Here is a 24,294-nt window from a genome sequence, read left to right as displayed (position 1 = left end):
GAGCACTTTCATTACACCTTTCACCTAGATCTACCAAGGGTTAACACTTTGCAATATTTATGTTATCTCTTTCTGTCTATTTCTGCATGTCTGTCTTCATATACATATGTGTATATACTTCTTTTCCAAATGACTAGAATGATTTTAGATATCATAACATTATGACTCTTCACCCTAAATACTTTAAAATTTGGTGTAAGAATAAGGGATTCATATACATAATCACAATACTGTTCTCTTTTGCAAGATGTAATATTTTCTAATATACAATCTATATTCAAACTTTCCCAATTATTACAATAATTTCCTTTATTGCTAATTTATTCAATTCTTGCAAAACTCTATCAGGCACAACGAAGTTATCTGTGAAGTTTATTTATTTATTAATACCCCAAAGTTATTCGTTTTTATATAGCAAAATTGGTTCATCTTTCCCTCATGGTTTCTTCCTTTGCTTTTGACTCAGGTAATGTGGGTAACCATTATCCTCCCTCAGGGATTTGAGCTAGCTCACTTCCATCCCTGAGTGCAGAATGATAACTATTCTCCAACATTGCTCCAAGCATCTAGGCGTCTCCTTTAGACTAGTGGGGTTTGTTAAGAGAACTGTGGCAAAGTATTTTTTAGAGTAGGCAATGCCAGCCAGCAGAGGGAAGATTCCTGGCCTCCCCCCAGACGCCAGCATGAGTAGGCAGTCAGATGTTGGCGTCTGTAGACAACCAACTACCCAAGGGCCCCTAGATGAAAGCAACATAAAGTTCTTAGATGAAGACAAAGGGGTGGACTGGTGAGAGCTATGATTTAACACAATTCCTGGCCACACCAATGCCTCTTTCAGTAGTTCTTTCAATCATACCTGCAAAATCTTCTGTATGGAAGCCCCCCTCTTGAAATATTTATCCTACTTAGGATCACATATTAGAGTCTTAGCCTCCTTCTGTCATCCTAGCTAGCTAGGCTTGCTGGTCTCTTGCTTCAAGTTCTCTTTGACTTTCCCTACTAAAGCTCTATTTTCTGTATTCCCCCATTGATGACCTATTTGGAAGAAATTTGATGAGAATTCAAAATATTTGAAAAGAAAAAAGAACACTTTTTTTAAAATATTTTATTGATTTTTCACAGAGAGGAAGGGAGAGGGATAGAGAGTTAGAAACATCGATGAGAGAGAAACATCGATCAGCTGCCTCCTACACACCCCCTACTGGGGATGTGCCCACAACCAAGGTACATTCCCTTGACCGGAATCGAACCTGGGACCCTTCAGTCCACAGGCTGACGCTCTATCCACTGAGCCAAACCGGTTAGGGCGAAAAAAGAACACTTTTATTCTTCCAAGATAATCCTTCTCCTGATAGTGAATCAAATGGCTCTTTTTAATGGAGGAAAGATTAAGAATGAAGTAAGCTATGCTCATAGCATCTCTTCACCAGGCTGCTTATCCTTTCTTGCTCCAGATGGAATCACAAAGCACTTTGCCAAGACTTGGGAAGGAGCACACTCAGTCCTTGCCCATGTGTCTATCTGGAAACAGGTCAGGTTGTCAGGAAGTGCAGCAGAGCTCCTCCCCTACATGCCTCTTCCAGATTCCAAAATTTGGGAGGCTTATGAGGGTCCTGGGCCATTCTAAAGGAGGCTGGCCACACAGGGGAGTTGGCATAAGAAAAAAAAAAAGGTCTTAAGGCATAAAGAGGATTACTTCTCTGAGTTGAGCCATGGCAGGCATGCAGGCCCTTGCCAGGCAACAGTGTGCTGAGAGGCTTCTCAGCACAGGCCTCATGGTGGGGTGGATGTCTGTGGGTGTCAGCATGGCCACAGGGCAGCTGCTTCTCAGAGATGACTCTGTCCCTCTCCCTGTGGTCATCCTAGGCCCTGTTCCCTCATTTCAAGTCCCTCTTATTTCCTTCAACATGATGCCTCAATCAATATCCTCCCCAGATAGTAACCTGGGGTGTGTGCATATTTAATCTATGAGAAACAATGAATAACTCCCCTTCCACCCTTTCAATTTATTAGGTGACATAAATTCTATACCCTGCTTCTTTCATGGCTAACCCTGTGATTGTCCTACCACCCTTTCTTCTCTTTACTTAGAGACCATAGGTTTCATTCTCTACAAAATTTTCGCCTTGAAAAGCTAAAGCTTTGTCTTTCAAAATGATTGCATCTATTGAGAGCTCCAAGGGCCTATTTCAGAACCAAAAAACCAAAAGTTGACTTTCTTTCCATTTGGATTTCACTTATAAAACAAAACAAAATAAAACACAATCCATCTCTAGGCAAAGTGAATCATTCTGAATGATGAGAAATAATTAAAGTGAGAGAAAAGTAGAAAAATAAATACTCTTTTGAAAAGGATAATCCAATATCAAGAAATATTAGTCTCACTTAGAAAAAGAATCAATATTAATTAAAAGGAAACAATGAAGCAATCACTTGGATGTTTTGTTTCAGCAAATGCAAATATTTGTAAATATTTTCTGCCCTTAGATTTTGAAAATACTTAGTGGGTTAAAAACTCATTAACTTGATTTGTTGGTCTAAGACTGAAAGTTCCCATGCAAATTACATTCTATTATATTCTGTTCTTTCTCAGGCTATTTCCCCCTTGCATTTCACAACACCCAGCGTCCAACAAAGTAAGACCTCCATCAATGTGTACACAATTTGTCTTATCTCTTTTTGCAATACAAATTCAAACTTCACTATTTTAGTCAGAGGTAATCAAACTTTCTCTGCAGAGCAAAAGTCAGCAAACTTTTTCTGTAAAGGATAAGATAGTAAATATTTTTGGTTTTGTAGGCCATACGGTTTCTGTCACAACTACTCAAATCTGTCATTGTAACAAAAGCAGCCATAGATAGTATGCAAACAAATGGGCTTGGCTGTGTTCCAATAAAACTTTATTTGCAAAAACAAATGATGAGTCAGATTTGGCCCACAGACTATAGTTTGCTGAATCCTTATTTAGATGATTGACTTAAGTCATTACTATGAAGAACTGATTAAAATTTTAGCTGTTTAATCACTTAGGATATAAACAAAGGATCAGTGAACTCATTATCTTTCTCTTCTTTTCTTCCAACTTGAAACTTGGTCCTTTGTTTTAAACTCTTTAAAAATTAGTAAAATATCTGGTGTTTAATACAGTAATCGGTGAGTTATCTCCTTTTTGCAAATACTTGATAAAATGCTCCCTATAGTTCCTGGGCCTAAATGCATCAAAGCATTATCTTTGATAAGTAATATTTGAGGATATCTTCTTCACTATACTAATTATCTTTTGAACTTTTATGGAAAGATATTATCAGGTAAGTCTCAACATTTAGTCAGCTGAGAGAAAGCTTGATCTTGATTCTAGCTGTGGGATAGTTATGTAAAGACTGCACAACATAAACCATTACTTATTCTGTGTAGAATGGGTTATCATCAAATCTAGTATTGTGATAATAAATTCTGAGTCAACTTGACTGGGCCGAGGGGTGCCCAAATTAAACATTATTTCAGGATGTGCCTGTGAGAGCATTTCTGGATAAGATTAGCATTTGTGGACCACAGTAAAGTTGATTGCCCTCAATATTATGGGTAATCATCATTTAACCCATTGAGGCCTGAATAGACAAAGGGCCTCAGAAAGGAAGAGGCCTCCTGAGAAAGGACAGAGTATAACAAATATAATTTGCATGAACACTTTTATTCTTAGCCCAACAAATCCAGTTAATGAGTTTTTAACCCACCGAGTATGTTAGGTCTTAAGCCATCATGTAGGAAGTCCAGCCTATTCTGCTGAAGAGAGATGTCACATGAAGAAGCACCAAGGTGCCATCTTGGATGCGCAGCCTGGTCAAGTCTTGACATAACTTTTACACCTGCCCCTCTATGACTGTCTGAAATGAGAGATTCTGAGTGAGGACCTTGCAGCTGAGCCAAGTCAACCCATAAAACCTTGAGAAATAACAATAAATTGATGTGTTTTTAAAATATAATATTTTGTATTGATTTCAGAGAGGGAGGGAGTGATAGAAACATCAATGATGAGAGAGAATAATTGATTGGCTGCCTCATGCATGTCCCCCACTTGGGATCAAGCCTGCAACCTGGGCATGTGCCCTGACCAGGATCTAACCATGACCTCCTGGTTCATGGTTCGGCTCTCAACCACTGAGCTATGCCAGCCAGGCAAATTGGTGTCGTAAACCACTAAGTTTTGTGGTAGTTGATTACATAGCAATAGATAACTGGAACAGTAACTGACAAGCAAAGAGAAAATCTTAGTTCATGAGAATTAAGAAAATCATGAGAGAAGAGCTAAAATAAAATAACAATGCAGATAAACATGAAGTTAAAAACTTAGAATATGCTCCAATCTGGTAGGAAAACATCAGTATGTGTCCACTATAATGAATAACTAGCTGGCAAATGTAGTCATATTTTGTATCCTAAGAAGAGTCTTGGTTCCGAAAGACAAAGCGCTGCCTCAGAAAAAGACTATTTTGAGAATGAGAGATATTTCCCCCTTGAGGTCACACAACAAAGTTTTGTAGCCACTTCCAGCAATGTCATCATGTCCTGAAGGAAAGGGTTGGTTCATAATTACATTTTAACTACATCCTCTGAGTTACATTTTAAGGTGTAATAAGACATCATTCTAATATAAAAATAAAATAAAATTACATTGACATGTCTTTTCTTTGCTAGTAATAGCGGAACAAGTAAACAAATGGCCTAGAGAAAAGAACACAGCTAGCTTCACGCTTTTCCATGACCCTCCGTGGTTCCGTACCTGGCTGGAATTTTTATGTACTTCTGTTGAAATTCCCAAATATTGAGAGAGGAAAAAAAAACCACCCTAAAAATAAAAGTAATATTGGGGTAGATGAGAAAGTTGGTTGTAAGTGATGTTTTAGAAAAAAAATGACCTTTTAAAAACTTAGAATGAATATTGATACTTATGAATGAACATATTTAAAACAGAAACATTTCCTTCTGCTAAAAACAGGGTGAGACTCCCAGCACACCCCACTCTGGGATCAGTGGGGAATAAATACTTCTGGGAAATGCCTGAAGCCTTGTCAAAGCTTTAAGGGTCTTTATGGGAAAGTGGAGACTGTTCAACAATGGCCCCTCTTCTCCGCTCACAACACTGTAATGATTCCTCCCCTGGTTCAGAAGGGGAAATGCTGTATATTTGTTGTGTATGTAAATTACAAGATAGAGAGTTATTTTATGTCAAAACACATGAAAATATATATAGAATGTGTTTATGTCTACCTGCCTAAGATGATACAGAGCAATGTGTTATCTAATTGTGTTAAGAATAAGTTGGAAAAGGGGATTAAAAGATTGCTTTCAATGTTAAGTTTTAAAAAATGTAAATCAAAGCAACTGGGCCTAGTATAATGAAATATAGAGGATTTGGATGGGAGGTTCCAGAAATAGACGGGGAAAGAAAAGAAAAGAAAAGAAAAGAAAAGAAAAGAAAAGAAAAGAAAAGAAAAGAAAAAAAAAAACAAGTCCTTATTCCTGGATAAGGGTTTATTAGCTGAAACTTGTATTGCAGCTTGCTAGTTAGGTCTATTTTAAATGATTGTTCTCACTTGAGTTAAGGGTAAGAAATGAAAAAGTTACCACAGAATGAAACATGTTCCGTGAACTGCTTTTATCAAAAATCTCTTGGAGGAGCAACTCCATGCGGCAGCCTGAGGAAAGCAGGGCTAGAGCACCGTCGGTGGAGATGTCTGTACCTGAACCATGAACCAAGAACCAGAGAAAGTTCCAGTGTCCATTTCTTGCCCTTTTGTATTGCTTCCTAATTTGTTTTATTTTCTAGTTAAGTTGAGATGGTGTGAGGATAAATAACCTTTTTTTATAGAACCCTGATCTTTATCTTTGCTTATTGGTTCCTAAGAAATTTACAGCAAAACTGCACAAAAACTTGAGAAAATTTATGCTGAGTGTTTGAAGCGCAAGCTCAACCCAAGATGTAAGCTACCACAGGGTTGAAGTGACACCTCACCTTCACAGAACTTTAACAAATGGTCATTCTCAGGTTTTCCTCCCTAGGGTTTCTTCTCTGTAACCTTCCAGTCAGAATAGGGTTTGGTTTTGTTTTGCTTTGTGCGTGTGTGTGTGTGTTTGTGTGTGTGTGTGTGTGTGTGTGTGTGTGTGTGTGTGTGTGTGTGTGTGTGTGTGTGTGTGTGTGTGTGTGTGTGTGTTTTGCCAATTGTAGGTTCTAAATTTAAGGCTCAAGTTGAATTTTTTTTTTTTAGCTTTGAATTCATTTTAGCTTTAGAGCATATATATATTTAGCTACTGCCATTTACTCCTTGCTAGGACTAGTAGCTACATCAACTTTTTTCTCTTAAAATTTTCTCTCATAGAACACAGCTTAATCTAGATTGAACTAGATGCTTTCCATTAACTTATCAGGACTGGGGAACCTTTTTTGTGCCAGGGGCCACTTGGATATTTATAACATCATTCTCAGGCCATACAAAATTATCAACTTAAAAATTAACCTGCTATATTTGGTCAAACATTTAATTAACTCGCCCCTTATACCTTGGCTGGGCCAGACCAAATGATTTCGACGGCCTTATAGGGCCTGAGGGCCAGACGTTCCCCACCCCTGACTTAAATGAAGGGGAAATCTCTTTCATACACAATAAACTTCTTTGGGGAAAAGAAAAAACAAAGGAAAAGCAATATCTAAACTATTGAAACTATAAAGTAATATCAGTGAAAAAGTCAACAAAAAATTTTCCAAGGCTGTACCATGTATGAGGCACATTCCAGGGGTCTACTTTCTCTGGATCATTCAAAAGTATAAAGTTAATATTACAGAACATTGTACAACCATAAAACACTGCATAACTTGCTAATTGTTATAGGAATTCCTGAATTATTCATTGCCTTAATGGAATGTGAAAATGAGCATTTTTGTGGTATTCACATCTGGCTACTGTTTAGATAGCTCTATTTTTCTGTTCAGTCTTATGGTTCCCTGAGCATTCTTTCTTGTTGTCTTTTTTCTTTCCATTTCCTTGGTAGTCTCTTGCTGCATTACCCAAATCCTTTGCACTTTGCTGAAATTCTGGTAATTAATATTTATGATGTCTAGAGCAATAGCTCTTAAACGTGAACTCTATTATATTTTTCACTACTGCATTGTTTTTTTCCCTTATCAAGTAAGTCGTAGAAGACCTGGTGGGAAAACAGAGGACAGAAAGAGACACAGAAAGATGTCATCTGAATACCAGATTATCATTTAATGATAGGAAGACTGGGTGGGATGGATAGCTATTATTTATTTATCATTTAATTTAGAATTAGGTGCTGGACTAAGCACCGTGTAAACATTTGTTCATTTAATGTTTATGCTGACTTTCTGAGACAGTACTGTGTCGTGGTTTTCAAACCTCACTTCAGAGTCAGATTGCCTGGTTACAAAGTATGGCATTTTATACATGCTAGATATGTGACCCTAAGCAAGTCACTTTACTGCTTTATGCCTCGTCACTAAAATCGGGGTGATAATAGCAGCATCTGCAGTATAGAGCTCTTGTAAACATTAATGAGTTAATGCACCTTATTTATTTATTAAAAACAGTTATAGTTTACTCTTTTTAAATAGATACTAGCGGCCTGGTGCACAAAATTTGTGCACTGGGGGGTGATCCATCAGCCCAGCCTGTGCCCTCTCACAGTCCAGGACCCCTCATTCCTCACCGCCCACCTGCTCACTGCTCCTTAGTGCTTGGCTTGCTGCTCCTTAGCACTGCTGTGGAGGCAGGAGAGGCTCCCGCCACCACTGCTGCGCTCGCCAGCCATGAGCCTGGCTTCTGACTGAGCGGCGCTCCCCCTGTGGGACATCAGCTCCTGCGGTGAACATCTGCCCCCTGGTGGTCAGTGCGCACCATAGCGACAGGTCTTTCTGGTCGTTCCATGATAATGGTTGCTTAGGCTTTTATTATATAGATATATATTTATTGATTTCGGAGAGGGAGAGAGAGATAAAAACGTCAATGATGACAGAGAATCATTGATTGGCTGCCATTTAAGTCAGGGGTGTATGCCCCCTAATGGGGATCGAGCCTGTAACCCAGGAATGTGACCTGGACTGAAACTGAACCCGGGACTCTTCAGTCCGCAGGCCAATGCTCTGGCCACTGAGCCAAACTGGTTAGGGCAATGTACCACATTTAAAATAATGCTTGGACCGGAGAAACCACTCAATGAAAATTTAGCTTTTTACTATGCTCCCCCTGTTTTCAGATGGCAAACTTGAGGCTTACAGGAGCTCAATTTAGTTGCTTAAGCAACTGACCCAGCAAGTTAGTACTAGAACTCAGGTAAGTTTGATTCTAAATATAATTAAGTTAAAGGTTTCCATTGTCAATGACAATGTTTAAATACCCCAAAATCCATGGTGAATGACTGAGAGTCAACAGTGGCCCTAGCTCAATAGCTCAAATTTTAGTCCCAGCAAGTGTTTTAAAAACCAGCTCCAGCTGCTCAGAAGAGGAGCTTCAGAATTTGGATGAAGCAAAAACAGGGATTAGCCTGAGCTAGAAAAGACACCATTCTCTCAGCTACAGCTATCCAAGGGCTATTTGTTTGTTTCATTTCTTTCTCTTTGTCTAAACAGGAAGTTAAAAGAAATTGGGAGTTTATACTTAACTCTCATTAGATATCATTTATGGTCTGTTAAAATCGTGTTTATAGGTAGTTCTCATCACTTGGTATGCCATAAAGAACACTTGTTACCTTTTATTGATGTTTCACACAGATTCCTAATATAAGTTACCCCTCAAGGTATTATAATATTTTTAGACTGACTGGAATCCCTTGAACTATTGCAATTATGATTTTGACAACCAGATTGGCCAAAACAGAAGAGCAGGCAATTGTCCTAGAAAAGCATATTCCAATATGGTATACTGTGTGCACCTACTCAGAAAGTCAGTATCCTCAACTGACTATTTTATAACATTCATAGTGAAACCCAAGCTGTCAATATTTCCCCCAAACCACTTCTTCTGCAGTTTTCCCCATATCAATAAAAGGCAGCTTCATCCTTCCAGTTGCTCAAAACAAAAAACTTGGTATCATCCTTCATTCTTGACTTTCTCTCATGACCCACATCTCATGCATCACCAAATTCTATTGCCTTTACTTTCAAAATACATTCAGAACATAACCACTTCTCCCCACCCCTTCTGCTGCCACTCTGGTTCACGTCCCATCAGCTCTTCCTCACAATACCCAAAGAGCTTCCCAGCCAGTCTCTGCCTATTCCTACCTCATCTGCTCCCTCAGTCACTCCTCTGCCCCAAACCTCCAAGGGCTTCCTTCTCCTACCAAAGCCTTGCCATGACCCATAGGCCCTTTATCACCTGCCACCTGATGCTTTTCTGACCTCATTTCCTGTTATTCTCTTTGTCAGTCCCTTCAGCCAAGCTGACCTCTTCTCTGTTTCTGGAAGAAGCGAGCAGGCTCTTGCCTCTGGGCCCTCTTCTTCCTCTTCCTTCTACCTAGAATGCTCTTCCCTTAGATAGTCATATGTCTCCAGGTCTTTACTCAAAAGTCACCTCTCAATGAGCCCTTCCCAGGATTCCCTATATCTAAAATGTTGACCTAGTGTCCCCACCCCCTTCCTGCAATGCTTTTTCTTCTTAGACTAAGTCTGTGTCACTATATAACTTACTCTATTTTACTTATTTATTCTGTGTATGATCTGTCTCCCCACCAGATTATAAACTATGAAGACAGGGATTTTTTTCTGTTTTGTTCACTGCTGTTTCCCCAGTGGCTGGCACACAACAGGCACTCAACATTTTTCTTAAGTGCTACTGAATTTAATTCAGACAAAATTGAAATTATAAACTTTCTACGTAAAATGATTGCTAAAATGTTTTCCATTTTTAAACTTGTTAATTATTCAGTCAGTCTTAATCAATAGTTTTGAAATCAATTTTAATGATCTGACAACATGATATACCAAACTGAGGTATTTATATTTTCTGTTTATTCCACTTTCTGGAACATTTGATAGCAGCTTTCCACCGCAAAAACATTTTTAGATTAAAATTACTTTGCCCCCTATGGTTATCTGTGGGCACTGGTAACAAATTGTTTTTGCTAGTGCTAAGTGAGCCAATGCTGATTGGCCATTGGGAACTCTAACAAACTTTAAATTTCAGCAAAATGTCAGAAACTGCTAATCCTGAAGAAGAAGCCAGGTATTCTGAAGCTAAACGATACCAGGTAATTTGACTTTCTTGATAGCTTTATAATGCAATTGTTTACATTTTCAGGATGCATGCCAACCAGGTAGAGAGATGACTTTTGAAACTAAATGCAAATTGAAGGTATTCTCTATTGAGCACAACTGTGTAATATTTAGTGCTTTGTTTTATACAATAGAAAGTACATTACCAAGCTCTAGAAATTAACAGCTAAAACTGATGGCAATTTCTTCTTTGATTTAACTGTCAGCATTATCAAGATCCACAATAACTCAACGACTCTAATACTACTCTCCCCCTTCACTTATAAACCAGGATAAAGATAATGTTATCTTATTCATACTTTCCAACCTCGTCTGTGCCGGTATCATCTGGACTGATATTTCTCAGCATTAAGTCGTTTAATAAGTGACTTGTATTGTCCTGATCTGTAAAATGCTTGGATGGCTACATTACAGATAGAAATAAGGTTCTTAAAATTACATTAATTTTGAAGAGAATAGCCTAGAATTTTAGAATATATTTAATAGTTATATGTATTTCTTCAAATAAAAGGTGTTTTTAACCCTGAAATGTTTGAAGATTACAACAGTATTTAGATTATTTTTTCCCATTAAAAGTGCTTTTCCCCAAGTATTCTCAAAGAGTGGTATACATTTTTTATTCTCATATTGGTTGTTATATGTCTGTGTGGTACTTAGTAAAATACTTAATGTTTATTAACATCAACAGATTAGTAACTCAATGCTATGTTGACTTTTATTTTCAATCTAATGGCCACTTGACTTCAGTGAACTAACTAGATCCTTTTAGTGTATTTACTGAAGGATAAACATGTACCTTTATCCATAGCTAAATGATAATTTTTTTTTAATTTATTGTTGACAGTATTACAGATGTCCCTCATTTCCCCCCTTTGCCCCCTTCACCCAGGTCCCACCCCACCCTAAGCCTTTTCATACTACCTTCTGTGTCCATGGGTTATGCATATATGCATGTATGTTCTTTGGTTAATCGCTTCCCATCCCCTCTACCCCCCTTTTTACTGAGATTTGTCATTCTGGTTCATTAAATGTTAATGTTTTGAACATAATTTTGTTGAGCCCAATATCAAATATTATTTGCCTTTAAATCAACTACATATAGATTTCTCTATAATAAATGAAAGAATGAAAACATTCCAAGTGGCATAAAGTTTTGATTAAGAATACTGACTCTCTGGCTACATTGCCAGTTATTAATCCCAGTTCTGCCCCTTAATGCTTGGGAATTCTGGGACAAGTTACTTGACTTTCTGTGTCTATTTCCTAACATAAAACAGGAATAGTAATGCCACCTAACTCATAGGGATATTATGGGGCTTTATTAATTGAATAAGTGTAAAATTTTTAGAATAATGCTTGGCTCATTTTAGTATTAATATATGTTAGCTATCAATGTAAATATTACATCATTTGTTTCACTCTCCAGCCCATGGATGGATACTAGATCAGATTCATTGCTAATGAATATAAGAACATATATTGGGGAACCAGTCTGGTAGCAGACAAAATTATATTCCTCACCATGGAGCCTGCTACCCTGGCAAATCATTTAAAGAGTATGTTATAAGCTGCTATACTAAACTTAATGTTATTATGAATTATATAAGTAAATAAATTAAATGATCTCTCTCTAAAGACAAAAGGAAAAAGTTTAGGCTGACAATAGAGCAAATAAATAAGTCTATAAAATTCATTTATTTGAACTGACTTCATTGCCTTACTAATATTGGATACCCCTAGCTGGTTTGGCTCAGTGGATAAAGCGTCAGTCTGCGGACCGAAGCGTCTTGGGTTCGATTCTGGTCAAGGGCATGTACCTTGGTTGCAGGCTCCTCCCCAACCCAGGCCCTGGTTGGGGCTCATGCAGGAAGCAACCAATCGATGTGCTTCTCTCACATCAATATTTCTTTCTGTCTTTCCCTGTCTCTTCCACTTTATAAAAATCAATGGAAAAATACCCTCAGGTGAGGATTAAAAAATAAAAATTAAAAAACAAAATATTGGACAATTTTCATTTTCACATGGAATATTTAGACATATGAAAGCACTTTCATTAAAGTATCCACACTTGGGTATAAGTAAATTATACCTAGTTTGTTGTTTTTTAATTAAAAAGGGACTTCTAGGGGAAGGGTGTTTGAATATACTTTTGTATTACATTACTTCTTAGAACTGCAGTTTGTAATTGGCAATGCTTTAAGGTAAAATATATTGTCTGTTTACAGAGATTCTCCAAGATGCAAATTGTCTGCTTGGGACTGCTTCTATCCCATCTGACCTGGGCAGCACCAGTAAGCATTTCCCATTTCAGTTATGCGTCATAAAACCTATTGCTCTTTTTACCTATTTTTCTCTTAAGCAATGTCTTTTCAAGTTAGTAACGCTTACCTAGTTCAGTGATAATGAAGCAAAAAGAAAGCATCCAGCACTAGACACCAAAGCCTCCCACCAAGGAGGCCTTCAATGAACAAGTGCTGAATTTCAGCATGTCCAAACACTGCCTTTTAGGAAACACCAAAAAGAGTACTTTTGAGAAAACCAAGAGCCAGCCACAGTGTTTCAAATCAGCTAACGCTAATGAGAAAAGGCTCAGAGACCCAAATTATAACATGTCAAAAGAACTTTTTAATATCTTACTAAAAACAGAAAAAAAAATTACTTGAATATTTTAAGGCTAAACAACTAGATTTTGTAAATATATGGCAACACAAAAGGAGCAGAGCTTTCCTGTAATTCTTGTAACACCTCAACACTCTGAGATCTTGGTAATGATTTTCTCTTCACCAGTGAGGCTAAAGATGGGAGGGAGTGCCCCACGCTTACCCCAGATCAAGCTCCAATTTCCTTTGAGTCTCTTTTCCCCTCTGATTCACCCAGATGAGTACTCAGGATGTGACTAAATTACCTTGTGAAAATGCTGAGCGTTACCGATATTTTCTGCAATGCAGACATGGTGCCAATTAGATAATGTCTGGAAAGCATCCGAACTTCCCAGAGTAACCTTTCCGTTGGAGAACCATGGAAACCAGCGGTCATTCTGCTGCCAGAAGTCCTTAAATATAGGTCCTGAGCGAGTGGGTGACCAGTTGGGTAACCCACTGACAAGCATGAACCATGTCATCGGATGAGGACAGCAGAAGTTGAGAAAAGCTTGTCCCCTCTCAGCTGACAGCCTCCAGCAGACCTGTGGGGGCCGTGCTGCTTAAAATAGACATCTGCCAGGCCCAATCCACATGGCTCAGCTCAATCAGGGCCACCAGGCATGCGCTTAGGCATGATGGGGGTCAAGTGGGTCTTGCTGACCCAGCTCAATCCCACCAGCCCAGGATGAATCTATTTTGAGCAGCACAGTCCAAGGAACAGTGGGAGTGGCACTCTCCAACCATTTTCCAGTAAATGTGCTATGTCAACATCAATCCAGTGACCACTGGTCAAAAGCAGGTGCCAGAGTTCCTCCCCAGCGGGACACAATGCCATCTCCATCACAGGGCCACATTCATGCACGGGAGAGCTGCCAAGTGGGTATGGGGGGAGAGGGGAGGGGTGCAAATTTCAAATGAAAGAGGATTTGCAAAGACATAGAAACAAAATTTGGAATTATAAATGGCTAAATATGATATTTTCTCCCAGATATATAGATTCTATTTGAGCATTTATCTAAATTAGTTAATAATAGTTTGGTGTTATCAGAAATTGGTATATATTGAGTCATTTACATATGTTTTGGAACTAGAATCCAGATTCAAATTGTAGGGGAGGAAAAAAATTTTTTTCTCGACTTCCCCAGGGTCCCTGGCAAGGTCTGAAAAATTAACTGACAAAAATATGTTAACAGGAGGAAAGCATACAAGTTTTATTGAATTTTTATATGTACTGGGAGCCTTCATAAGAGAATGAAGACCTGAATAGGTGACTGGGGCAGGAAGCTTTTATTTTACCTTTTAGACAAAGAAAGAAACAATAAATCTATGAAGCATTGACAAGACAAAAAGGTTTGGACTATGGGTAGTCCAGCTAGGCTAGGGAGACCTTATCGTCCTCAAGTAAGAGCATTGGGGTTAGTGTAACAAGGTTTGCTTGCACATTCCTCAGGTGTGGGCTCTGGGTGGTAAAAGTCTCTTTGCAATAGAAGGAGAATTTATTTCCTGCCTTTAGGCAGAAGAGGAGAAACTTTTTCTCCTTACTACTTTTTAATTGCCTTCAGCTCAGAATAATTTTTATGTCAAAGAGGCATATGTGGGAGTCATATTCTGGTTTCCTTCAAAAACAAAATTTAAAAATGGAAGAAAAGCTTGATTATTGGGCCATGTAATTTAATTAATATTCATCAATATGCACTTGACTCTAAAAACTTTGTGATAAGTTGCTCTGTTATAAGCTCAGGATTTATGATTGTGAACTACATTAAGGTACTCTATACTATCAAGTATGTTTTTAATACATGCGCATGTGTTATGTTCTCTGAGAAGATGCCAAATACCACAAACTGTCATTTCTTTTTAAAATTAGTATCTAATCATCTAATTTTTATGCTTTCTCCTTCCTGTAGCCCCATTTCCAGATTTGTTTTCACTGTTTTGACATTTTTGGAGAAATGATGCAAAGATCTAAATGTAAATGCACAAGGTCATTTAAGAACCAACATAAAAAAGGCAATAAAAGATAAAATGATAAAAGATGCCTGAAAGTACTTAATATAAAGTATAGGAACATTACCTCTTGTTATTAAATATGTTTTTTCCATATATCAGGCCATTTAGAAATTTATTATTGTAACCCTGGGACTTTGAGGCAGAGGCTTTAGGTCAAAATATCTCCTTAACTTGTACTAGTGCGACCAGCTGTGTAAGTGTAGGCAATTCTGTTTCTCTACTTCCTTTCTCACAGGGATTATTATGGGAATCAGAGAGATTATTTACAGGAAAGTAGTTTACAAACTGCATAGTGCTATATAAATATAAGGTGTCATTGACAATGTATTTTTTTCATACAAATTTGTGCTTTTATTTTTATGAGCAAGAGTTGTATTTTTATTTTCTATAATAGCTAGATTTCTGAGAATAGAAGTATTGAGTAGAAGGGACTGTTTTTTTCCCCCTTAGATATTGCCATATTTTCTTCCCCAAGTGCTATACATCTTAATATTCTCACCCCCAATATGTATCATACTACCCTTCCTTCTAGATCCCCATCCATTGAGTATAAAATTATATTTCATTATTTATTTAATGTGTATTTCTCTGTCTTTTAAAAGTTGTATTATAATTGACATATGATATTATATTAGTTTCAGGTTTACAAAATAGTGATTCAATACTTTGATACATTATAAAATGATCACCACAAAAAGACTGTCCCCATACAAAGTTATTACAATATTATTGCCTATGCTCCCTAAGCTGTACGTTACATGTCCCTGACTTGTTTACTTTATAACTGGAAGTTTGTACCTCTTAATTCCCTACATTTATATTGCCCGTCCCTCTATCCCCTCCCTTCTGGCAGCCACCAGTTTGTCCTCTGTATCTATAATAGGCTAACTTTTATTGTTTCTAGAATGAAATGGCATGTCAAGCAGATCTGCCTTAGAGCTCAGCCAATAGAGCACTTTTAAGAAAGTTTTGAGTTTATTTCTAAGATGATTTCGTCAGTCAGGGTTCAGTCAAGAAAACAAAATTCATGACAGGGATTTCAGTAGGGATGGTTCTATTGGAGAATAGTTATAAAGTACAGGATGAACAGAAAAGGGCCAACCAAGGGTGATGAGGCAACATGAAGACTGCCTTGGGCTGGAGGAACAAGGAAGGACGTGGGGGCCCCAGTCCTGGGGGTACCAGGAACTAGGACCACAAAAGAGATGCATGCAATCCTAGAGATGCAGCCCAAAGGAGGAGAGCAGGGAAGGACATACCTTGGCTTCTCCTTCTACCCTTCAGTCTCAGGTGGGTCTCCCATCAGCCAAGCCCAGACTGGAGCCAGATGGCAAAGTAACTCAGAAAATGACATGCGTAGGGATCATCACAGAGAGAGCAGAAGTACGGTATCTGAAAGTAAGCAGGATAACTGCTCATATCTTACTGCTGGGAAATACAGAATTCTAAGGCTTAGTCAGGCATAATACTCTCTTTCCCTGGGTTTTCTCCTCTCTTACACGACTGACACCACCATGTGCTGGGGTTCTTGTCCCAGCATCAGGAAGGGTTCAGGAATCTGGAGAAGGGGCTGTGCGTAGATGACATAGGAACCCAGAGACTAATAAAGAGTCCGGAGACGAAATATAATTTTGAAAGGCATTTGTGGTCAGAGGAGCTTAGCTAAAGGAGCTAAGTTCTAAGGTCTTAAAGTCTAAGGTCTTAGGTTCTCCTCGTCCCCAGGACCCCATGCTTTTTATTAACACAACTTGTCCTGAGGTGAGGCAGAGATATACACTTCAAAGGGTATACAGAAACATTGTCAGAATGGGGGAATTAGCCTATGGCTGTTCAGGTGTTTGGCCAGTAGGAGGCAATAACATGTAGATTAAGATGCCTTTTAGCTGTCTGGCAGCAGCAATCAGTTTAATGTATACTATTCAGGTTTGGGGAAATGCCTTCAGCCAGTCCCAACAGGTGACTACATGAGTGACTCAACCCTGTTGAGTCCCCAAGTTTCATCAACCTTTTGATGAAACTCTTGAAATTATGACATGCTGGAATTGGTTTCCGGCAACCATGATGCCCGTTTCCCCTTCAGCATACGCAGTCAGACACAAACCATTCCCACCCATTGGCTCCTCTTGCCACATCTGAGATAACTGAGGAATTTCAGAAATAAATAAGGAAATAAAAATACCGAGATTAAGAGAATTAGTATGCCCGTTGCTTCCAAGGCGAGCTCGCTCCAGGATTCTCAGGTCTTTTTCTGCATGCTCTCCTGTGACACCTAAATTTTACCCTAAAAACTTGGAACAAGATGCCTGGGTCTATGTCTTTTTAGTTTCTGGCCTTTCTCTAATAGATACCTCTTACCCCCTCCCCCCGCCACCCTCCCCCCGGCCATACCCTCAAGATATTTTGACACTTTCATGTCAGATCAAGAGAACTATTTTTTTCCCAATCTGCAGGTTACCCCGTTTTCCTTTCCCTGAAAGAAATATCTGCCCAGGTGACTGGCACAATAAAGTCCCATCCTCGGGTGTGGTACTTCCTCTTCCGTGCAGGGCCGTGGCTTTACTCTTGCAGGATAACCAGCGGCAGTCTATCTGAACTCACAAAGCCATTACTGATTTTTTTTTGACTGGCACAATAAAGTCCCATCCTCGGGTGTGGTACCTCCCCTTCCATGCAGGATAACCAGCGGCAGCCTATCTGAACTCACAAAGCCATTACTGATTTTTTAAAATGTATTTTTATTGATTTCGGAGAGGAAGGGAGAGGGAGAGAGAGAGAAATATCAATGATGAAAGAGAATCATTGATCAGCTGCCTCCTGCACACACACCCCACTGGGGATCGAGCCCACAACCAGGCATGTGCCCTGACCAGGAATCGAACCGTGACCTCCTGGTTCATAGGTTGATGCTCAGCCACTGAGCAACACTGGCCGGGCACCATTACTGAATTTATGCAACAGTGTTGTTCTGTAATGGCGATGGCATCGTCTCCCTGTCGGGGAGGTGTGCGGGCACCCGCTTGTAGCACTGAGACAAATATTAACGTGCTGAGTGTATCCATCCTTTCTGGTCAGGATGATTTCCCACATCGAGTGGTACAACCCAGTGAGAGAAAAATAAAAGATTTGCTATTTGAAGACATGAATGAAAGAATGGATGTTTGGTGAAGTTTTATTTCTTGTTTCCTTTCAGACGGTTCAACCACAGGCTGAGAAAACTAGGCAAGACTGTGTGGAAGAACAGAGGGTAAACAGAGTTATTCTTCTCAAATAAATCCATTTCAACTCTGTAAAGGAAGAAGTCAGTCAGAGGAAATGTTAACTGTCAAAAATAGTCTTGTGTACTTAGGGTGAAAGCACAAAATCATACACCATAACTTTGGCACTTTAATTCTGTCACAGTGTGTGACAGAAAAGAGAAAAGCATTCTAAATGGAGATTTATCTTCAATATGATTTCTTCTTTCAGAGGGATAAGTGAGTAAAAATTCTGGGATATTGTTATTAGCAAACACCGTTTTCCCACACATGTACAGGAGAACAGAGCAATAAATGAGGGAGAAAACAAAGGAAAGAGCATGAATGAGCCGTAACGGGGAGTTCTGTTTACATGGAGTGGGTTTCCGTCTGCATCAGAAAGTTAAACAAGCCCCCTCCGCTTTTCAGGTCACCAAATTGCAGCTTACTCCCGCCTGCCAGGGCTTCTTCTGGCAGTCTCCGAAAATTCCCTTCCAAGAACTAACAATGTTCTGTTCTCTGTCTCGGTTGAAAATACAAAGGCAAAAACTGCAAATTTAAGAGCCTGGATTTTCATGCTGCGAGTTTTGCCAATTTGACATCAGACATGTAAAATCTGCTTTTCTTCTAATCCCCTGCCCCCTCCCACCTGAAAATATTCCAAGTGCTCCATTTCCACTGAAATGTCATGCTGCGAGTTTTGCCAATTTGACATCAGACATGTATACTGTAAAATCTGCTTTTCTTCTAGTCCCCTGCCCCCTCCCACCTGGAAATACTTCCAAGTGCTCCATTTCCACTGATATGCGGTCATCAAATTGATACACCCGGGAGAGAGGGCAGTTGATAGTCATCCTTAAGGAAAAAGGGTTTAGAGACATGCAGGAAAGAAAGGAACAGGCTGTCTTCAGGGACTGGTGGACACACGCCCTCCTGTGGTTATAGGAAGAACTGCCATTTGTGAGAGGCAGAATTAGACTTCTCCCAAATTTTAAAATATCTGTACTATGAAAAAGAGAGCCAGGAAACTTCGTAGTCAGAGATAAACCCATCGTAATAGAATGTTGTATTTTTGTAGGTCACCTACAAGGGTCACCATGAGAAACATGGGTATTATATTTTCAAGTATGTTTACACATTACCTGGGAGGAAAAACCAAACGGACATAAAGGTAAGCTGAATTTCTGAGTGATGATCCTTATCAGGAGTTAAACTTGGGAAAATTCTAGGGGGACAGAGTTTACTTTTCTCCTGCTCTGGGGTTTTGGTCTGCGGCTGGTGCCTTTGTCCTTCCCTCACACCCCAGGCTCCTCAGGCGGCTCTGCTGCGGGACTCTGTGTTCCTGACATAGGTGGGCCACCCAGGCCCTGGCCCAAACCTTGCCCTCCTTCAGGACCTGTTGAGCCAGGTGTGGTACTGGTGGACTCTGGACACCCATGACAATTTTTTTGGTTTATTGCTTCTGATTAATGTTTGGTGTTTTATAGGGAGGTTTTCTGGTACTATATGCTCTAATGGTGAGGATTAGAGGTCACTTGGGCCCAAAGAGTGACACATTCTAATGTCCCTTAAATGCATTGCACAGAGGACACCATCTGTGTCAGGATTTTCAGAAGAGAAAGAATAAGGGCCTTGTCTCTGGAATGGAACAATAATTCTTTTCATTCAGTTCCTTCTTGTAAATTCATTGGCCAAGGAGCTGGACGCAGCTTAAAATGCCATCAGGAAAAGGACTACTTACTTTTTCCCAAATCTGGCTTCATTTCCCATGAAAGTTGTAGTTTCCCTTCAGAATGTTGTTTTATTCTGCTTGAGCATCTCTAAGACTAACTTCCTGTTAAACTTATTTGTTGGAACACCTTTGTATTGAGCACTTCCTACTGTGCAAGGTGCTATGTGAAATGAAATGATTGAGAGAACTTAATTCTCTCTTTCCAGGATGTTAGAATTATAAAGGAAACAAATGGCACTTACAAAAATCATTAACCCCAGACAGAATGTGCAAAGTGCTACCTAAGAGGTACTCAGAATAGTATGCTTCCGGGCTTGGATTAGAAAAAGATTAGTTCCTAGCTGGGTATTCAGGGAAAAGTACATAATGGGAGTAATTGAGCTGTGGAGGATGAGTAGGATTTGAGCAATCAGGTAGCTGGGAGAGGCCATATCCACCAAAAGAATAATATAAGTGAAGGTGTACAGATAGAAAAACAGAGCAGAGGAACTCAGACCAGCCAACTGACACAGAGATCATCACACAGTCAACAGTGCAACCATCGGGCAATCAGTTAACACAAGCAATTGCAAAAATAATTGAGCACCACATAAAACAAATTAAAAGTTGTTTTATGTTTTCACTCATAAAAGAACTCTGTTCAGTCTTTAGTAAAATGCACAGAATTCATTAGTATATATGCTACTGTTTTAAAAGCAGTAAAAGCACTAAATGTAAAATAAAACTTCTCACTTCAGAATACAGAGGGGGAAAGGGTAAGAAGGAATTATTATAATCTAATGATTTTCTAATGCACCTGCTTAAACTCAAAAGAATAATTAGCAATAAGCAAACGAACTTGATTGCAAAGGGAAATATAAATGTCCATGTAAAACTTGCCAAGATTTAATGTCTTAAAATAAGTCAAATGTTTAAAATACTTCTTATTTGCCAGACTGGCATGGCTCGGCGGTTGAACTTTGACCTATGAACCAGGAGGTCACAGTTCGATTCTTGGTCAGGACATATGCCCGGGTTGTGGGCTCGATCCCCAGTGGGGGACATGTAGTAGGCAGCCAATCAATGATTCTCTCTCATCATTGATGTTTTTATTTCTCTCTCCCTCTTCCTTCCTCTCTGAAATCAATAAAAATATATATTAAAAAATAAAATAAAATACTTCTTACTTAAAAACAACTCACTATAAAGTTTTTTTCTATTATATTTTTTTTCATTGCAAACTTATTTTCAGAATATGCCTGCCAAATAAAATATTAGTGAACAATGATGTTATAACTCCTCAGATAAATCATTTTATATTAGCTCTTAAAAATATTACAAGTTGGAACTTTTGTATATTGCTTATTAGCCAGCTTCATAAGAATAGAGAGCATGTCCATAAACCATTTTTATCTTGAGATTCAAGTGTGAGCTGATGCAACAATTTCCTCACTGCTTCTAACATTTATAAAGTACATGTATAAAAACAGGCAGTCCTTTAAGTAGAACAGTACAATATTTGATAGAGAGAGTGAGAGAAGAATATGAGAATAGGAGAGAGAATAGTTTTTAAAATATGAGCTCTGTGTCACTTGCAATGACTCATTAGTCACAAGATGAAGACTACACTCTGTCTTCCTTCAAAATCAGGCCCTAATCATCTACATTTCCAATTTTATTTCTTATTCGCTTCTTTAGGATTTCTCAACTCTAAACTTATAGTTTCATTCACAGTATCTTTCAAATGTTTCCTGGTTCCAAACCTTTGAATATGCAAACTTATTCTTAAAATATTCTCATCACTTCCCTTCCATGTATCTGAATCTTACCCATCCTTCAAACCTTGTTCATCCCTCTTTCTCCATAAAACCTGCTTTGGCCATTCCAGAATTAGCTCTACTAATAAACCTCTCTTGAGTTAATAGAATCTTTGTATTAAGTATCTAGTTATTTTTTTAAAATATATGTCTCCTAAGAATTATTAGATTTTTAAAAGTTAACATAAAATAATCACTTTATGTTAAAATTTACACTTTACCAGGAAGAAAGAAACAAAGACAATATTGCTCTTCACCTTTCTGGCAAGAGAAGAAATCAAGAGCCAGCACTTAAAGACAACATTGCCCAAGAGAGAGAGAAAGACTTGTCCCTCCTTGGAGTTGATAAAAATAACCAAATTAGTAAATCCCAAAATCTTTTTGAAAATAGACAGACAACAAATGAAGACTATAGTATTAGTCACAAAGATAACGCCCACAATGACCTACAGACGCCCATTTACCCCGAATCCACTGGGAATTATGGGTCTGAGGATGGAGACAATGTTCTCAGCGGACTTCATGACCAAGAAGAATATGGTGCAGCTCTCACCAGAAATAATACACAACTTGTAATGGCGCCAGGAGCTGTGATTGAACCATTAGGGGACGAAAACAAAGATATCAAACCCAGGAATGTTCCAAGCAAAATTCCAGCAAGTGCAAACCATGCTAAAGCCCCCTCAAAAGGTAAGAAGAATCATCAAAGAGATCCGCAAGCCCCCGATATTCCAGCCAAAGGCAAAAGCACACACCACATCCAATACAACACAGACTATCTAAAACAGTTCCCCAAACTCAAAAAAATCCCCAGTGATTTCGAAGGCAGCGGTTATCCAGATCTGCAAGAGAGGGGGGACAGTATCTCTCCTTTTAGTGGAGATGGCCAGCCTTTTAAGGATGTTTCCGGTAAAGGAGAAGCTATGGGTCCTGACCTGGAGGGTGCAGATATTCAAACAGAGCTTTCCGGCCCGGGGGAAGCAGAGACCATTGACCCCGAAGCAGGAGGCCCGGGTTATAATGAAATCCCAGAGAGAGCAGAAGATGGCAGAAATGCCATTGGAACCCAGGGTGAAACAGCACGAGAGGCAAACACCGCTGATGTCAGCCTCGTGGGGGGCAGCAACGACATCATAGGGAGCACCAATTTCAAGGAACTCCCTGGAAAAGAAGGAAACAGAGTGGATGCAGGCGGCCAAAATGCTCACCAAGGGAAAGTGGAGTTTCATTACCCTCATGTACCCCCAAAAGAGAAAAGAAGAGAAGGCAGTCGCGACGTTGCTGAAAGTACGAATTATAATGAAATCCCGAGAAATGGCAAAGGGGGGAGTAGGAAAGGTACGGAACATTCTAACAGGAACCAAGTGACCGCGAGTGAAAAGCAAATGTTTCCTAGTAAGAGCCAAAGTCCCGGCCAGCTCATTCCTCCTCAGGGCCTTGACAATGACATTAAAAGTGAAATAGGTCCCCACAGTGACCCCAATAATGAGGGGACTATACCCGCACACAGTGGGAGAAATCAGTATGGACCCCACAGGCAGAACAGCTCCGCCTGGGGTCAGGGTCTGCCGTGGAGAAGGGGCTCCTGGGCTCACAGAAAATCCCACCCCAGCAGGAGGGTGAGGCCCCCCAGAAAGCACGGCAGCAGTGAGTCATCTGACAGCACCAGCTCCAGTGAGAGCGATGGGGACTAGGCCACTAGGAACTCCCAGCAGGATCCAGTTCAAATCCCCAGATATCCCGACTTGACCTGACGGTGAAGGAGGGCCACCCGGTAGCGGACCAGGTGAAGGTGAAGAAGGGCAGGGCAGGGAGCGGAGGACGTCTAGAAACGCAGCCTCCTGGGCAGAACTGTGGCTATGTTTATGGTCATGGTATGAAATTCTATCCAACGTTACGATGCTTTATGAAATTCTATTGGAAGTTATGACACTTTTTTAAGGAAAAAAATCATTAAGGATTTATAGAATAGGTAGCATTTGAATAGTTGTCATTTAAAAGTAGTTTGTGAATGTCAAGCCTCTCTTGCTGTTGCTCTGCAAAGATAGGAAAACATAGTATCTCTCATATCGTAATCTGTAATAAATGATCAATAAGAAAAGTCTGTTGGCTCTGGCGCTTCATTTCAGAAACGATAAGCTTAGTCCTGCGCCTGGCAAAGGCAGAGCTGTGAAGTCCACCTGCTGAATAAAGCTCACGGCCTGAGCCAGCGTTTCCCTCTTCTCTGAAGTCCCTCTGCTCTGGCAAACATACCCTGCTCCTCAGCCTGCTGCACTCTCTTCTGCTGCACATCCCCAGCTTCGCAGAAGGCAAATGGTATTTTCAGAAATGTTGGGGTCCAGCCCCAGCAGGTCCAGGGGTTCCCAAAGGTGTGGACGGAGTCGGCGAAGAATGAATGACACGGAGACAGCATTCAGTGGATCAGCATAGCCAGGTTCTCTCTTTATTCTCCTGTTACATCTGTATTTATACCATTTGATCCTATAAGCATGCCTCTATAGTCACATCATGGTATGTTTTGGGTCCTCCCTTAACCTTCTACAGTTCCTTGTTTCATGTCCATAGTTTCTTATCTGACCTTTGCCAAAAATCC

At 39.6% G+C, this 24,294-nt stretch overlaps 1 protein-coding gene across 1 annotated transcript; it reads left to right on the top strand.

The window, feature by feature from the left end:
- Window positions 1-10,239: 10,239 nt before the first annotated feature.
- MEPE (matrix extracellular phosphoglycoprotein) lies at window positions 10,240-23,787 on the top strand. The gene is made up of 5 exons (XM_005874075.2): window positions 10,240-10,263; window positions 12,514-12,579; window positions 18,131-18,184; window positions 19,252-19,344; window positions 21,926-23,787. The coding sequence occupies exons 2-5, from the start codon at window positions 12,526-12,528 to the stop codon at window positions 23,393-23,395; spliced, it is 1,671 nt and encodes a 556-aa protein (XP_005874137.1). The 5' UTR covers window positions 10,240-10,263; window positions 12,514-12,525; the 3' UTR covers window positions 23,396-23,787.
- Window positions 23,788-24,294: the final 507 nt, after the last annotated feature.

This window comes from Myotis brandtii, unplaced genomic scaffold (assembly GCF_000412655.1).
Source record: "Myotis brandtii unplaced genomic scaffold, ASM41265v1 scaffold424, whole genome shotgun sequence".
NCBI classification, from domain to species: Eukaryota; Metazoa; Chordata; class Mammalia; order Chiroptera; family Vespertilionidae; genus Myotis; species Myotis brandtii.
Note: the sequence above shows the minus strand (reverse complement) of the source record. Positions and strands in the feature narration are given on the sequence as shown.